Source organism: Ceratosolen solmsi, unplaced genomic scaffold (genome assembly GCF_000503995.2).
Source record: "Ceratosolen solmsi marchali unplaced genomic scaffold, CerSol_1.0 scaffold56, whole genome shotgun sequence".
In the NCBI taxonomy this organism is placed as follows: Eukaryota; Metazoa; Arthropoda; class Insecta; order Hymenoptera; family Agaonidae; genus Ceratosolen; species Ceratosolen solmsi.
The window spans coordinates 2112640-2131696 of NW_011948425.1; the positions used below are offsets into that span (position 1 = coordinate 2112640).

Here is a 19057-nt window from a genome sequence, read left to right on the forward strand (position 1 = left end):
CGAAGAATGGTCGAAAATATTGATAAGACGCGTGCTTTATCCACGCTAATCATGAAAATGTAAAAAATTTTCTATCCAAAGCATTTTTTTCGTTTTCATAGAAAATTTTTTTTTGTTTTTTGACAAATATCGATAAATATTATAATGCGTCGTTGGTAGCGATACGCGAGGAGCCTGAAAATACAAGACAATGTGAAAGTATGAAAATAGCATAAAGGCAAAAGCTTTTAGAGATGTTGTAAAGAAGCTTTGCGTAGTTTTTAAGCGATATCCTTCCATTGTGCGTTAATGGCGTCGCAGCAGCAACAGCAACAGCAACAGCAACAGCAACAGCACTACAGATATGCAAATACATCTGTAGGCGCCATGGCTGAAGCGAGACTTCGGTGCACATGAAGTCGGGGGTGCATTAAGGGATTTATACGTCGGTAAACAAGCCTCGGTTATTTACGTCGTTTTTTACGTATTGTACGTTTGTTTGCTTCTTTTCCGATTTTTTGTTAAATTCATTTTTTTGGGTTTATGCTCAGGCTCACATTGTAAATCATGAGATAAAATCGGTAATTGCCCGAATATAACCACGGTCCTTTTCCATTTTGCGCAACATTTATAATCACTTTATTAAATTATAGAAGGGCCATTTTGAAGAGTAAATGTGTCGTGAATAGTACGCGAGTAAGGTAATAAATGGCCGATAGATGACGCTTAAATGATCTTAATATTCAAAAATTTATAATGTGCTTCGCTATTAAGAGTCTCGGCGTGTTGGAAAGCTGTCGAAGCTCGCACTACTTATTCTCCAACGTCTTAATCTTCGACAAACAAAACGAGTTGGAATAATCTATCGTTCTCTCTTTATTAGCTGCACGTTTTCATTTATTACGATAGTTTCACAAGAAATACTCTTATTTTTTTTCGAATGTCGGGTATTTATATAAGTATAATTTGAGCTGAAAATTAATAATTGTTAGTTTAAAAATTGACGGATCAGTCGGATGGAATAAGAGTCTGCATTATCGTGAATGAATCGTAGTGAACGTTGTCGATTAAGCATTTTTCCTTCACATTTTCATACAAGTATGGGTGATTGATACATTATTCTTGCATATCAAACGTTGACAAATTAACATTACCACTCCATTTAACATCTTTAAATGGAAAAATAGTTTAAGGCACATACATATATAAATAAAATAAAAAAGTGAACCACAATGAACCGAAGTAAATTATTTTAACGCCATTTTTAATGGAGTTCGACTGTGTGGCATTTAACGAGCATTGGAATTCCCAACAATGACAATGTGCAACGAAACACGTTTCCTTCGGATCGCAAAGTAAGAAAAATATTCAAGTTTTCCAAACGATATCACTATTATCTCAGTACGAAGTAATTCTCGTTTATCGTGCTCCAACATCTACAAGCCATACAATAAGCTCGTAATAAAATCGGCTCGGCTACGCGCTAACAATCCTCCCATCGACCCTATTTCCATAGTTCGTCAAACACCCTCGAGTTTATCTGCCAATCGGACAATCGAGATTTTTCGCGCGCGCGCGTCACCATACGTGCTTCAGTCAGGGGGAGAAAGTGCGATGCGTTCACGTTGTAATCGGTGCTCGAATGTAAGAGGTAGGTCACAATGGAGAAAAAGTGCCGCCGAGATTGAAAGAGAGAGACATAGACAGAGAGAGAGAGAGAGAGAGAGAGAGAGAGAAGCCTTGGCGAAGACGGTTCGCTGCGCTCGAGAGGAGTTGTGCAGCGAGTGAGATCGTCGTCCGAGATTATCATACTAAGCGATGCTGTCCATGTAACACTTTAAAGGTAAAAACGAGCCGCTCAAGGTCGAGTAATTTCAAAACTTGCGCCACTCCGTTGTACTTTCCGAGAAATGTGATTATTACTACGAGGATCGCGGACCTTGCGGATATTGACTTACGCGCAATTGTACATACCTTCGGCATTCGAAGACGCTCATCGATTCTACAGAGCAAAGCCGCTTCTTACCGATCACGGCGACTCTTTTTACTTCTTTTTTTTTTTTTTTTTTTTTTTTTATAGCTACTCTAGCTCGTAATATATCCGTAGATGGAAATTTTATTTCGTAAACGCTCGAGATACTCGTGAAAATTCCTGGGAAATCAACGAGCCGCGAGTACTGCTACTTCCACAATCCAGTTAGCTTGTGAAATTTTTCAATCCACTTCGCGAAATCCGACGAGCAACTCTTGTCTCGCTCTTTAGCTCTTAATCTACAACGATCTACATTGCTAATTACGTAGAATATTCGCAAATAGTTTTGGGGAACTATGATGCGTTTGCCCTTATGTAGTTTATGAGTGTAAGGATCAGGTCGCTGATAACAGTATCGTCCTCAAGAGCCATTTATAATATTATCGAGTTCACGCGAAGTTGTCAGATTAGCTTTAAAAAGAAAAATGTGTCGACACATTTCATGAAATATTTTATCAAATCACCTGCAGAATACTCATTAAATTTATATTCTTTTTAAACATCATAATGATATCTAGACTAATCATATTAACCAACTAATACTTTTTCAATAAATTTTGAATGGCATTAGTTAACCAACCTTTAGCCAGCGAGAAGAATATCAGCTTTCGAGGTATCAATGGTAATGTAATTTTATTGCTATTGGTGAGTTATTATTTATTAATATTGTTAATATTATGAAATGGCAGATTTCCCATTACGTATCACTATACATTCTCTTGACGAAGATCGCATATCATACATATACATACGTATATTTATATCCACGTGTGTGCATATCATTATATATAGGCATTATTAATTAACAACTTAAAAACACTAATCATTTTAAAGTAGCTTCGTGTTTGAATAATAGCAAATATCCTCTAATGTAGTAATCAAACATTAATCAGCATTATCTAAAATACCCGAATAATTCGCAACATTATGAGAGACAAATAAATAAATTTATTTATCTAAAAGTATTATATAATAATAATTTAGTATTATAAGAGATTATAATACGTATATGTGAGTAATAAAATTATTGTTGTTAATCTTCATCATCAATTATGCGTGAATAATGGTTAAAATGAAAAAAAAAAAAAAAAAAAAAAAAAATATTTTCTAAGCATAATTGCAATAATTATAAGTGTAATTTTGAAGAATCGTGAACTTAAAAGAATTCATAATTCGGTGACGAAAAATTGTGGAAGTTGAAAAAAAAAACTTTCATCCATGCACGTTTTATCAATTATAATTATTGTTATTACAAATTTTATATTAGCTGACTTTGACTTTTCTCATACGAGTAAAAAAATCGACAAGAAAGTTTCGATCGCTTAAAGACGCGAATAAAATTTAACCTAAAGACACGAAAGATATTACCGGAGCAATTTAAGTGCAGTCATACCAACGCGTATACGATGAATAATTACAATTTTTATCTTTTAAATAATCATAATTATTATTATAGTTTAAATACAAAGCCATTTTTAGTTATTAAAATTTTAAATTAATATATTTCAATTTCATATTTCAAATTATATATTTAAATTCCTTTATCGTTATACATAAGATGCAATTATTGAAATACTGTCTGATAAAGGTTTGTTAGCGAACTAAGTAAATGTATATTCCATCTACAATTAATGTTGAGGGAAAAAATTTGAATATATAATTTTCAGCGATTTCAGAATTTCAGAATTGTAAATGATACGTGTGGTGCATTTCATTAAGCCGAGGTAAGCTGTAAATATTTTAATTCATTTGCACGGCGTTTCTTCGAGTAACTTTATTTGATTACATTTTCAAATTAAAAATTAATAATGATTAGCCAGCTGATTTATTATGAATTTCGCTATTTGCGTATGAATTTCATCTTCGCGGTGGAAAGAGAAAACACCTCATACCCACTCATTGTATTATAAGCGAATTTGCATTAATTTATAGCCAACTTAATGAATCATAATCATAAGTCAATCGTTAATTTGACTTTGCATTTCACACATTTCAGAATAAATTAATAATTTATAAACAAGAATATCATGATAGATAGTCGGTCGTCTCTATAAATCATTATAAATACAGTTCCAACTGGCTTTATCGGTAAAAAGAAGTAAGGTTGGACGAAGCACGCGATACATACCGATAGATGAATTAATAATGAAATAGCATTGCCGTAATAAGCCATAATAGCGCTTGAGCAACTGCGCATTGTAACGTCAAAGTTAGCAAACTTTTAGTGAGGGTAGCGAGAAAAGAGACGGACGAGCATAATGAGAAGGGAGCCAAGCCAAGGGAACAAGCCCGGCGGACCGAGTGAGAAAGAGATCTGCCGGCTTGGCTGGCCAGTGGGAGGAGGGGTTCGGCTCACGTACACACTAAGGAAGGTGGGCGCCCATAGGTGTACACGATCCTCGGCAACGGAATAGCCGTCGAGGGGAGTGGTTACTGACCCATTCTTTGATGCACTGGTGCTACTCTCCCAAACACGGTCCTACGAGCGACCCAATTATTAACAGTTACGGGGCATCGGAATTCAGAAAAATATCGTATTTGCATACAAGCGAGGCTCGTCCCCGAATTCGTGGCTTTACCCATCCTCCAAATATGGCACCCTTTGTATCGGGTAACAACGATAATTGGGATGTTAAGGTTAATCGATAGCTGGAACAATCGACCTTGTGTTGTATTAAACAATTGCACTGAGTCTTCATGCATAAAGTGGACGCAGAGTGTCTCGGTGTTTGGATTTATAAACTGTGTGTTAAATGCAAAATTCACTGATTAGAACGTGAATGTTTTGGTGAAGCCTAGCCATTGTCATATAAAAACGAGCATTTATGTTGATGTTGTAAATTTGTAGAAAGTTCGATTGCTAAATATTTCAAGTAGATTTACATTTTATTTATATATATATATATATATATATATATATATCTATATATTTATGTATGTATGTATTGAGATTTACAATATTATTGTGAGAAAGTAAGTTCTTGATGTGCAAAGTTAAAGCTTTTGTTTAAAACTGTGAATGTCTATTATTAATTCATATGCGCAAGATGATAATTTGCGCAAAGAATTTTTTTCGCTGATATTCGATAGCTAGAAATTGAAAATTCGCTAAAACAGATCGACAGTTGAAACACTTTTTTCACTTTCACTTTATTTTATTTTCGCGCGCAATAATGATCTAACAATTATACAAGAGTGACAAGTTGAAAGAATAATTAACGACGATTGTACTGAAAATCAAATATTGACCAGACGAAGCACAATTTCGTAAAACCCGAGTAACGCACATCGCATAATCCTTCCCAAAGCTCTCCGCAGGATAGCTCTCCCAATGTAATCCTTAACCAGGACCTTACTATTCAGTTTTGCTCGCGGTGGTCGTGGCAACGTGCATTATTTCATCATAATACGGGCATTGGGGGCCAGGATATTCCCAGGGAAGGACTTGACTCGTCAGTTGTGTCATTTCTAGCAGTGCACACGTACACACGCCCACGCGAGAAGTTCGTGCTATTGGGGCTTGAGAAGTGAGAAGGGAGCGAGGGAGTGAGTGGAAAGGGGAAAGAGAGAGAAAGCGAGAGAGAGTGAGGGAGGGGGAGGGGGGGTGAGGCGAGAGCGAGTTAGCGTGAGTGAGCGCGAGGTGGTGCTGACTGGGAGAGGGGGGGGGGGGGGGGCACGGGGGGGGAGAGATACGAAGGTGAGTTTTGTTCGGTCCTGGGCACACGATACACACTGTAGTGCAGACTCCGCGCGAACTTAGAAGAACAGAGCCCTGGATAAACCGGTTCACCATTTTCGCTCGACGCCATCTTTATCTCTTCTCTCGCTCTTGCTCTAAACCCTAGCGCAAAAGAACGACGTATTTCATTTTCTTTTTTTCTCTCACTTTTTTTACTTTCGTTCATCCGTCGCTCGATCACTCTCGAGCTGAGTCTAGCTCTTTTATCTTCGCTGAATAGTTGCTGGAAAATTCTTTCTAGCAGCTTTTCCACCCAGCTCATGACGAATTATTTCGGAGAAATTGCCTCTGGCGTATCAATGTTACGTAATGTGTTTTGTAATGTAGTGGCTTAGTTGTTAAGGCACTTACCGTCGGTTGGCGAAGGACATGTAGAATGACGAATGAAAAAGGAAAGGTAGAATGTCTTCTAAGTTGCAACAACAGAGCTATGCAAGACTAACGGTTTTTGTATTTTTTTTTTCTTTTAAATATTATGTATTAAATGTTAATTGAAGTCTATTAAGAATTTAATGGGTAGTTTATTAAGCAACTTTCAACTAAACAATGGATAATCTTCAATTTAAGTTATTTAATGAGAAACTAAAAGAAAAAGAAATTCCCCTATCGATCTCCTGGCACATCAATAATTGACATGTTAATATGCAAATTAAATAATTAACCACAATAATGTCAGTGGGAAAAAACCCAGCGATGCTTACTTATCTTTTCACTAACCAAAACGCATGGAATTACTTTATTCAATTAAATTGCATTTCCAAGAATAGCTTTAAATCTATATCAAACGAATTGAAAATGCAAATTGAAAGGTCGATGAGCTGATGTGTAAAAATTTTGTTAATTAATTCAAAGCTTACATAAGCTTCAACGAAATTGAGCGTATAAAAGCAAAGTGGGATTTGCGTTGGCGAATGCGCAGGAACTATCTTTGACGTCTCGTTCAGCTGGACGTAAATTAATCTTCGGCAACAAGCAGCTGCTTATAAATACGTAAACATACATCGTAATAGCTTGGCGCGCGAATCTCATCGAAATTGTAAATTAAAGTTCTTATACTATCGCGTGGCGCACGTAGTAAAAGTTCGCGGCAAGCCGTGAGGATAACGAATGCGCGCATTCTTATTCTTCGGACGCGAATTGAAAAATGCCGCAGGCTTATACTGGCGCGCCGCGCCAAACAAACAAATGAAAAAGCCTCGTTCAAACGACGACGCAGTGAAAATGACGACGAGACGATCGATGATCAATTACGCAATGGCGTCGTACTCGGGTGCGCGCCGAGTCGTTCTTATTGACTTTGAAAGCCGACTATTAGCGATTTCATTGGACGGCGCTATCGGCCTGCGCTATTTACGCTCTGCAGGCTTGGGAGATACTTAGCCGGAATCACGCTAACCTACATCGTTCGCCCCCCCCCCCCTCCTCACTCACTCTCTCTCTCTCTCTCTCTCTCTCTCTCTTTCTCTCTTTCTCTCTCTCTCGCTCGCTCTCCTTATGCGCGTAAAGCTGCGCGCTTCCTTTCGCGCCTATCGGGGCGCGCAAATTTATAACGCGCCGCCGCACTTTGTTTTTGGTCGGCCTCCACCTCGCCCGCACCGCTCTCCATCCATCCTCTAATTATCCTTTGTGCAATTATATCTCGCGGTTATTATCCAGAGGCTGGTGCAACGCGCTATCCATCACGACCGAGCGGCTTTTATATCTTGTCGAGGTGTTTTTTTTTTGCGAGGGGATTCTTTTTTGGATGTATTTTGGCGCCTCGGAGCGATCGCGCTCCCAGATTGGGCTGCATTTGAATGAAGTTACGTCATAAATGCATTGTCTTGTGGTACGGTGAGTGTGCACTGCGGTCCACGTGGGTGAATCGGTAGTGTTATAAATTATGTTCACACTGCGTGAACTCGAGGAACCCATGGTTTGTCGCTTTATCAAAATTATACGGTTTGAGATGGCTGATTGTATTCTAATTGTATAGGCAGCAACACAACCGGATACATCATACGCTCTATGAAAATATTTCGCATTAAAATTCATGTTAAATGTCATTGTGAGAATGATGAATGTGAAGCAACTTTTTCAAATTCGAGTATCGTCGGAAATGCTCTAGCTAAATTTTACTCGGCGTACATTCCCCATTCTCCAGTCCTCGAACGTAATATATAAACTTAAAACCATGTAAGGTTACGTTAAATGCTAATGATCAACACTTTGTAAAAATCTTTGTAAATTAATATCATTTCTCGTTATTTCCTAGTACATATTCTTCTTAATTTTATAAAAAAGCATAATGAATTTCTTGCAAGCCCGAGCACGAACGTTCTATTACTAAAGATAAGTAATGAGGATTAAACGAGGAATGTTTCACGAGCAAATTAATGTTTACCGATTATCACAACATTGTATGCTAGCGAGAGGGCGCTTTATTCCTTCGCTAAATATAAATTCAAATGGACGATAAATTTTAATCATTTATATTTACAAAGATGCTCGAAAGCTTGGGAATGTAATGATTTTTATTTGAAACATGTGTTAAAATAATGTCAGCGGTACAAATCAACATCTTAGTCATTTGCGTACGCGAACATGGGATTATAACCTTAGCGATACTAAAGTCTATTATTATATCTCAAATTCTAAATTACTACGAGGCGTTGAAAAATCATCGCGGACTATATTGATGGAGGAAGTAAGCGCACACGTCATTACGATATTCGATAAAAAATTGACGATCTGGCGCTATTACTGTAAACATAGATAGTCAATTGGTCTATGTGGCAATATATATTGATATATTTTATGTCTGTCGTTTCATCATACATTTACATACTCACATCGGTATTCGATATTAATCGACGTTGATTGTTTCGTAGAATTTCGGAACAAATCATCGACAAATTGCACATTATATACACGAATCGCTAATCAACAAGTTTGGCGAAGAAGAAAAATTTCAATATTTTGACGTGCTCGGATGGTGAATTAGAAGGGAAAATTTATACGTAATTTTATGAAATAAATTGAGACGATCGTTCCGTCTCAACAACTTCTATAAATATTCACAACATCGATTGTCGAACAAACGCAATATTAATTAATGTAATAATTAATGCTTTAATCATTTCTGAACAATTGTCAATGATAAATTTTCCTTTCATCGTCACAATATCATAGGGCACAATAATCTAAAATATTCCATTAAGCATTAAAATTTAGAATATGCCAAATCACGGCATTGGAAATAAAAAAAAAAAATTTAACAATGTTCATTTTAATAAATGGCACATTACCGATAACCTGGAGACATTTGGATTACATAAAGTACGTAAATTCTACATGATAAATGCTTGTTTTTCATCTGACTCGATCGATGCGTTGAATCTTATTTGGATGGAGAATACCGGTATGGATAAATTGCCCGGCTTAATTAAACATCTAATTCGACTAATCAATATAGTTATTTACTTACCTTATATAAGGCCAGTGATAATAAAAAAAAAAAGAAAAAAGAAAGAAAGAAAGAAAGAAAGAAAGAACAAAAAAAAAGTCTAGGTAATAGGTACATAACTGTGAAAGTCACGAACAGAATATGCTCAGCTTACTTTTCAATAAAGAAGACAGCTTTCCTCGTGTAGATTTAATTGGACGACGAGCATTTCTTCGTGGAGGACAAAACATCGAGTCGCAAGTGCCTGACGACGACAGCCTTGACGCGCGATTTCGCCGTTCCGTAGCGGGAAAAAGGAAATCGCGCCCGGCAAAAAGTTTCAAGAGTCACGATTATCACGTCCTCGGGTCAGCCTCACGCGTACCGGAAATGCGAATCCTTGCGGCTCATCCTCGGGGAGAGCCGTCGGCCGCCTCATACCCCCCCCCCCCCCCCCCACCCCACACACCCCCCCCCTCCTCCCCGCCACTGCTTTACGGGGCGATTTTTGCGATTCTCGTTATTTGGCCCTAAACACAAATGCTTACAAGCCGGGAGGCGACGCGCCGATGACAATCGATTCAATGAGGCGCGTGCGATGACCGCGAGATGCATTACGCTAGACGCCAATGCCTTCGCGTAAGTTATTTGTGCTCGGTTCGCTAAATTCGGATGCCGCTTGATGAATGGCAAGCGAAAGTGAAACTTTATTTTCGCTGGCTTGGCTTTGACGAGTATTTACGATAGGCGGTCGATACCTGTCCTCATTAGTTGTCTCGCTTATTCTCTTTCCCAGGTGAATCGCTGGACGTTGCTTGAAGGGGATTTGTTTTGAAGAAAAAAAAACCTTGCTTATTATTTGCTTATGCGGTGAGTTGGGCCTGCCAATGCACTTATCAATGCCAGAATTTTTATACGCGATGTTCGTGACATTAATAACCGTCTCATTAAATATAGCCAAAAATCATTGATTTTTCATATCGTTAGGAAGGTGAGTATGTCCGATGCTCAAGGAACGCTAATATGCGCATTATAAATTAGCTGAAGTCCTTGATAAATAATCGAGTACTCTGCGTATATACGTGCGTTTAATCACCCCCCACCATCCCCCTCCCCCGTCAACACCCAACCCCCGACCGACCAAATGTATTCTCTGGACACTCGGAAATTTATATTATTACGTGGTAATAAGATACCGGCAATGGTTTACACTGCTGGTAGGTTCTGCAGTCGTTACTCGATAATCCGGCCAACGGTCGTTTTTTCTCTTTCTATCTATTCATTTATTGTTGTTAACGTGGGTACCGCTTATCATGTATCTGGCAGATACATAAAACTTTGCTCGGCATAATAGCACCGATCGAATCCCTTGCTTAGCGGATAATTAAAGTTTTTGGGCATACATTGAAATTGTAATTGTTGCCGAAAACAAGCGAATGCCAATGACAGGCTCAATTAAAATTCAAGGTCCGATCGGCAGAAACTGTACTTTTTGAACAACTTAATTAAATACGGAATGGTTTGGAAAAAGGAAAGGGGGAGCGTACGCGAAGGAGGAAGGAAAGAAGAAAAAAAGAAGCAAACCTGACCAGCGTTCGTAAATGAAAAATAAAACAGGTGAATACTTAACCTTGCCGCATGCGAGCAGCACACGAGACGCGCTTACCCGCAATATTATTATTCTTGAGGCGTGTCCGCCCCCTTTAACACGCTTAGGCTCCGCTCCTTACTCCCCGTACCCCACCTCAGCCCACCGCAGCCGCCTAACGCAGGCCATTCTCCCGGCAATAGTACCGGCAACGGCATCAGCCCCCGGCCTCGGGCTCGGCCCCAGTCCTCCACGTTTCCCTTGGCGGGAAAATTTAGCCGTCCACTCGGAAGTACAGCGCGCGGACAGCAACCCGGCATGCATTATTTTGGGCGAGAGTCTGGTGTTGCGGGGGCCGCGATTAAAATGCCATAACGCAGGTTCCGGGGCGCGTTACAGGAGGATTACTCCTGAGGCAGAGGAACCAGCTGCTCGACGTGCGTGCCCACGATGATTCATGACGCGGTTAATTCGCGACGCTCTCTAAACAAAGTGCGCCCGTCTCACTCGCGGGCTATTCATCTTGCAGAGCGCGGATGAATAGGTGCGCCCCGGCCCTAATGGCATATTGCACCTTAATCCAAGGCACGTACGAGCGATGAAGATGCGGTCTGCGTCTGTCCAGGCTATCCAGTTTCTTCATTACCAGCCTCACGGAGCGTGAATTTCTAAACGCGCGCGCGCGCTTTCATGCAATATTTAGCACCGAGTGCCTTGTTTTCCCATCCACTCGCTCATTCGCTTTTCAATGCTGCGGCACTCTATTCTTGCATTCCGCTCGTTTTCCTTTTATTTGGAATATGTCTTACCTGCAGCTATCCCCCATCCACGCCACCTCTTGATGAAGTTTCTCGTATTCCCGTGCGCGCGGCAACAGTGTTTCGCTCTACGTTGCTCTCTCTCTCTCTCTCTCTCTCTCTCTCTCTCTGTCTGTCTCTCATACACGCACGCACGCAAGCATATTCTCATCGGTCACGGAGAATAAATGATAGTAATAAAAATAACTAATTGTGCTCATAATTAATTGCGAATGCCGTCTTTACGTTAAAACAGCTGGTATGCTCGATCATCGTCATTCGCCATACTCAAAGCCATTGTATTTTCAATTAACTACAATCGAGAGTTTATCGATCGTAATTCGTGGAGATTTATCCTCTCAATTCCATAAATGTCATATTAATTCTCACCTATATGGACTTAACGTTATGTGACTATAAGAGGCGATTAATCTGGAATTTGAATGATGTTTCGTGCTCGTTTCACACTCCTGGCAATTACAGCTCCGTTCGCAAAAAACTTATGGACTACAATTTGCTCATACGTTGATAATAATCAACCAAGCGAGAATCTATTTGGCCCACTCGAGTCTCGAATATTCGCGGCGTTGCGCAATCTGAAAATTCAGGCTCTTTTTGCAATCGACAAACGGATAATGATAAGGCTGAAAAGCCTCGGCTCTTTGATCTGCAAATTTTTTGGATTTTCGATTTTGTATTTTGCCCCGTTTGGCCTTACCCTACGACGTTTCTGGCTCCTCCGTGGCGCGCGTTTCTATCTTCTCCGTTGCTAGCCTTGTCGTAGCGCCTTGTCTCACACTGTGGCGTCCGCCCCTCTCACCTGACTGGGGCCTAACGCTCTGGATATTGTGCCAGAGTTGGCGAGCGAATCTCCCTTTTGTTCGTTTGGCTCCTGCCGCGCGATACGGAAGTGCCGTCGCCTCCTTTCTCACGCGTTCCACTTCTTTAATCGAGCTGCCGGGGTCTCGTGCGAATCTTCGCTCGCTGGATGCTTCCGAGACTCCCGTCCCTATCATTCGAGTTCGAATCCCCTTTGGCACGAGGTGCACTCCCCTCCATGGGCGAGCAGCCGTTTCTTCCATTCAAATAGGACTTTGCGGTATGGCTTATTGTGCCGAGGGCACTTGGCTCTCGCGTTGCCGACGCTCGTTACGTCCTCCTACGTCTTTTGTATTTGCCGATGACACAGTTTGCGCTGCCAGCTCTTATATAGTTTCGCATCTTATATGACTGATGATCGAGGCCCGTGCCATGCATTCTCTTTGCATTTCATTTCCAGTTCTCATTCTCCTTATTTTTCTTCTTACTTTCTTTTTCCTCTTTCTTGTTGTATTTTTTCATATTTTCGCATCGTACTTTCGCTCGCCTTCCCCACGTGAGATACAACGCGTGACGTAAAGCGTGTTCTTTAGATTTATCTTTAAAGTATTAATAAGATGTAATGTGGCAAGATACGTTAAAGCGGCAGAATAAGCATGAAGAATGTGTTGTTGTCTGAATTGCGGATCAAAAGTATTGGGCCGAGGAGTATCGCAGAGTTTTATTAGAATTATATTTGTAGTTTTGCCGATTGGGGCCAAGCGAGCCAGTTTTCTAAATTTTTCCAAATAGACGAACAGTCTTGAAGACATTCGATTCCATCGGCTTTTATTTATATAGGAAATACTTAAGGAAATTGCGCTAAAAGCTCGGGTGGCAAAAAAGCAGGCAAAGAACAAGTGACTTGATATTAAAGAGAGCAACATACTATTCTAGTTTTTAAATTCTCGTTATTTGCCGCGGAGCTCCCACTTTAGATGATAGGATTAAATGTGGCTAACACGTTCTAGCCGATAGTCTGTAAAGTTATTTTATACCACTTACTGCGTCTGAAATGGTAGAGTATTAGAGAAAAAAGTAGCTTATACTTACTATGAGAGGCAGAGCCTTTTATAGGTGAAAGAATTCGCGGCATTTTTACTCTTTGAATTTTCACTCTTGCTTCTTTTCGCCTAATCATTATTCTCCGTCCATCTATCTATTTACCTTTTTCAATTGACAATCTAAAAACAAAAGCGCCCCATTTGATAAATCGCTCCTTCAGCGATGGCATTTTAAAGAGGAGAAGAAAAGATTCTTCGTAAGAGTAGCGGTAAACTTGTGCACTGTTGTATTAGCGATTGTTGTTTGGCTAACCGTTTATCGATAGCGATGTTTCGCCGAATCCAGTGTGTATAGAACACGCGTAAGCGAATCTCTTTTATGCATAATTCTTAATGTGCGTGAGTGTGGACACGTTGTTGTATGTGGGACTGCGCGTACTCGAACGCGCGAATGCCAACGTATGAAGATGTAAATCATTGCTACGCCTACTCGACGTTAGCATATTGCATGAGATATGCTTCTGCGTTTGTAGCCAGTCTCTCTCTCTCTTTCTCTCTCTCTCTCTCTCTCTCTCTCTCTCTCTCTCTCCCTTACCTCTTTCGATATCTCAGGCTCGCTCGTGCTTCTTGGTCGTCGCGACGCGAATCGCTCATCCCGTGCTACACCGTGCAACTGAGTGCCTATAATATTTACAACGCGCCTTGAACGAGAATATTCGCTGAATAGTTTTAATCGACTATGAATATCATACGTCCTGTGTATGAATATGCAGGACAGTCGGCTCGGCAAGTTGCCTGCCAACCACATTTACTAACAATTGGCCAATTATACGCTGAAAATTATTTGCCTTATTAATTGCCAGGCCTCTTCCGCCTCGATCCATGCATTTTCATTGTATTATATTTCTATTTGTATTATATTACGCTCGTACATTAGTATATCTCTATGGGCTCCGTAATGACCGCAGGATCGCACCATTCGGTTTATTCGCGCAATCCTTAAAAATGACGCTCATCTTATTTCGAAGGTTACGATCGAGTAATCGAATAATGGGTGGACAGGAGGGACCTCGGCGCACACAGTTATCGAGAGCCGCGCTACATGCCGGTCGGTGCCCATTTCCACTCAACGCTCCGTACAAAGTCGAACGACGAGAACACCCAAGTGTCGCGTATTCACTCCCTCGCTCGTCGATGATCATCCGTGGTGTGAAAAAGCCACGTACGCTCGATGACGTTAAAAAGCCCGTGCCAATTCCTTTATCTCGCGTTCCAATCTGTCAAGCGCCACCCAGCGGCGATTAGCTATTACGCCCGGTTCGTCAGTTTTATATGAAAGAATATGTAAATGTGAAGAAGTCCGTTGATTTATCGAAGGGGCGAGCCAGGAATCGTGACCGTCGTCTCGGTCATCGAGCTGCGAAACTCATGCAGCCTCGGAGCCCCGTACTTACGCATGCGCGTGCACCCGGTGAGAGCGCGGAAGGCACCGCATGGGGGCGCGAGCCAATAAAACATTTACCCACGCGGTGTTCTCTCTCTCTCTCTCTCTCTCTCTCTCTCTCTCTCTCTCATTTCTCGCTGGCCGAGTCGGCGACTGCTCGCACTTGGTTACGGGCGACTCTTATCGTGCCCTTGCGCATGCAAATGTCCTGTCGCGCGCAAAGACTTGGTCTACCCGCCTGTGCACCTTCTCCGAGTGCTGACTCCTGACGAGCTTTCACTCTTTGCGCTGCTGTGATGCGATAGCCGCCCGACCTTACATTTACATCTCGCGAAGGTTGCGCTCTCCCTGATAATCTACTGTACTTTCAAATGGATAGCGTCCGATTAACGACGCACCCGCGCACTCACGCACATCAGGATACGCACACTTTATGACCCATATTTTTTCATACATTATTTTTGTGGCGCATATAGTGCGATTTGTGACTGCGGTTTGCAAAGACGTTACTGATAAAGATGAAAATAATTTCCCATTCAGCTTTTTTCGTCGGCTGGTGATTGCTCTCTTACAATATTCCAAGGCTAAATCCCTTAACTCTTGATGTTGTTCCTTGGAAATACGAATAATGGTGGAAATTTGCAAACTACTGACTGGGTAAGGGTAGGATAGGATATACCGACTTGCGGAGAGAGAAGAGGAGCGTAAGATCGTCCGGAGGGTTGTGCTGAAACAGTAGCTGGAGTACGCCACTGGGCATAAATCAACATTACTCTGTATTAAAGTGAAGTTCGGAACACCGCGACTCCCCGTCCACCTTGGACATGTGTGTGTGTGTGTGTGTGTGTGTGTGTGTGTGTGTGTGTGTGTGTCTCTCTCTCTCTCTCTCTCGATCTCTCTATCTCTATCTCATTCCCCCTCCGAGCCTCGTACTGGGAGCTTCCGTAGGCAAAGGTGAGCGTAACTGCGCCATTGTTGCATACTACGGTGTTACCGACTGTTTCGGCTCTTCATTGAACTTTCGAATTACTTGCGTGTAACCCCTTGCCAATTACGTATTTTTGCCTCGGTGATGTACGACGCGATGCCGACTGGATAGTAATTTTCCTTCCGTTACATAAATATTCCAGTAACTTTATTTATGGAAAAAGAGATTGCGATTATCGCGCAAGGCGCCTACTGCCTCTTACGCGCTACACTTTATTTGTCTTTCTTCCGTGAAAATTTATGGCGAGACCAAGAAAATTGGATGATCTTAATTAACGAACTCTTTATTTCACATGGAAAAAAAGGACAAGCACGAAACAAACGAATAAACGAAGAAAAGAAAAAAACGCTCCTATTGGCCGCCGCGGTTATTTATGCAACAATCAGTTAAAGAACGTTATAAATTGTAAAAAGAAAAAAATTCCGAGCTACCACATCGGCGTGTCCTCGATCTTATTCTCATTGCGCAGAGAAAAATGTGGCCATCGACCGAGGAAGATATTTCACCTGATTTCCCGCGCGTTCGGCTCGCCCTCGAAGCACCAGCTGAAAGAGAGTACGATACGCACGCAGCCATACTCGCCCAATGGAACCTCGAATATCCGAGGCGAAAAATATAGGGGTGGAAGGGAAGGAGCTTGATAAGGTGGTGGCGGCAATGTTGGGGGCGCGCAAGGAGCGAAAGAGCGAGGGAGACGAGCGGTGGCGGTGGCAGTGGCAGGGCCGGCAGCAGCAGCAGCAGCAGCAGCAGCAGCAGCAGCAGCAGCAGGCGGAGCGGCCAAACCGAGGCTGAAGATAGGCAAGACCCAAATCCTTGAGCTTAACTAATTCCCGTATGAGTTACAGCTCGGGCCGTCGCTAATTCCGAATAAATATTCGGAATACAGATTATGTTAATCGCCTCCCGGCTGGATGCAAATTAGACGCTCGCTCGCTAGTCCGCGGAAGGCACACAGACAAAGATCGTGCGAGTGGCAGCCGTGTGCGTGCGTGCGCGCGAGTGCGTGTGCATGTCTCTGCTCCTGCCACGGATATTTCCGCTGACCCTTCAAACGACGCAGCGGCAAACTTACTTCTGAAGAAATCAACGCTTTTTTTTTCTCTTCTTATCCGGCGAGTCCCTCGCGACAACTAACGATCGACTTTGCAAATGTCCGTGCAATCTACCTCGATACACGTCCCTTGCTTTTTACTTGTAGAAATGAAAATTATCCCTTCATCGTGATGCAAATCCGTTGGCACGGAGCGCGAAATTCATATGTAAGTTTATTCCGTATAAATGCATATATTAATTCGCTTTCCGTTGGCTTTTAGACTTCATTTCTTCTTTTCATAGCTCTTGCAATGAAATTATTTTCATTCACTGTGATATATTTATATATGCGAGAAAATTAGTTTCAATTAAATTAAAGGAAATACTAATTCTCAAATGTAATTTTTAGCTAGAGCTTCATCTCATCGATCGTCCTTTTTCTCTAAATTCCTGCAACGTTGAACGCCTGAAAGTTTTATTTTTTACAACGTCACTTCGAACACTTGCATTATTTTATGAGCCACTACCGTCTCCATACAATATCTTTGTAATTACAACAACAACAATGACAACGACAACGACAACGACAACGACAAATACAACAATAACAACAATAATAATCGTAATAAGAACAGCAATAACAACGGTAACACGATTTTTTTATAATATTAAACTATTGGGAAAGTGAATTTCTGCTTGATCCCCAAACTTTCACGCGTGTAAAATAAATATGATTTTTCAATTTAAAAGTAATTACGCGGCTTACTAATTGTAAGAATTCGATAAGATTAAATTATTCAATTTGGTAATAGCGTGTTTCCAAACCTTGGAAAAATATATTGAATGTTGCAACATTAAAACTTAGCTCCGACATACGATTAAACTGTCTTGTCTCTCACGCTTTTGCATGCGATTTGTGAATTCCAAAAACCAAAAAAAAAAAAAGAAAAAAAAAAGCCAAAAAAATCTGTTACCTCCTAGGGATGCTCGTCGATTAAATAGACTAATCACAGCTCGTCTTTCTCATTCATCTCGCAATGTTTCGACAAAAATCGTCGATTTCAATACGAGGAGCCGGATAAGTAAGTACATCGTAACAAGTGTGTGACCATCTTACAAATATCCCACTGTGAATAAAGGCTCGGCGTCGCAGCTCATCTTCTCTCTCTCTCTCTCTCTCTCTCTCTCTCTCTCTCTCTCTCTCTCTCTCTCGCTTTCTCGCCCATCGGATCCCCAGCTCTTCGACCAGCCCTTTTCTCCTCTCTAGCAAGAAATCGTGGATTCAAGGCAGTGCCGGCGTGCTTTCATTAGTCATTTAAGATATGCCTGCGATAGTGCGGAGGGACGTGCGTGTGCGCGCATTCCCTCTGCCTCTCCGACTCCTCTCATTTTATTTCTCTCGCTGTCTTTCTGGAGTATCTCGATTCTGGGCGCGATCCAGCGAAAAGAAGACTCGGCTGCGGGACGACGATGGAGAGGGGGGGGGGGAGATGAGGCAAGAGGGCAGAGGAAAGCTGCTGCAAGTAGCCGCGACACGGCAGCATGGCCGCAGCGATCAATCAATGTTGCCTGTTCGACGGTAAAACAATACGATGTTGCCTCCATAATTGACGGGAATCCATCATCGGCGTTTCGCGAGAGATGGAGGAGACGTTGAGGAAGAGAAAAAGGAGAGAGAGAGAGAGAGAGAGACGCTCTCGCTTTCTACACCGTGAGTCTGAAGAACTTTTCTGTGAAGTTTATCGGGTATCGATAGTTTGATCGGGGAGGGCAAGAGGGAGTAGGTATGGTTTTTCTTGTGGGCGTGCACGGATACACCGACAAGGGGACTACCACTGATCGCATGAACCTAGCAAAAAATCGTCTTTTATGCTAAGCTCAGAGTCGCGCTCGAATCATTTGAATAGAATGTCATTTGGTCCGATTGGCTACTTCTTCTTAGCTGCGCTTGAGGGCATTTTTTTATTGGCTAGCAAAATTCTTGATCCTTGATGAGGGAATTACCTATCGAGTGTAGTATTGCCGCCTCACCGAGCCTCCGTTGACTGCATTAATACATCAAATTGATCAATTTTACTTGAAGCGAGCTTTAGAGAATGACGTTCTTACTATCATATTTCACTTGTGAATTATTCATGATAATGAACATTCTATGTATTAAGAAAGTATAAC

At 41.5% G+C, this 19057-nt stretch overlaps 1 protein-coding gene across 1 annotated transcript in view; it reads left to right on the forward strand.

The window, feature by feature from the left end:
• The first annotated feature begins 288 nt into the window (after nt 1-288).
• LOC105363006 (uncharacterized) overlaps nt 289-19057 on the forward strand; it is a 174420-nt gene continuing 155651 nt past the window's right edge. Inside the window, exon 1 of the mRNA XM_011500576.1 lies at nt 289-386. Within this exon, the coding sequence (XP_011498878.1) occupies nt 289-386 (98 nt within the window). The remainder of the gene's footprint in view (nt 387-19057) is intronic.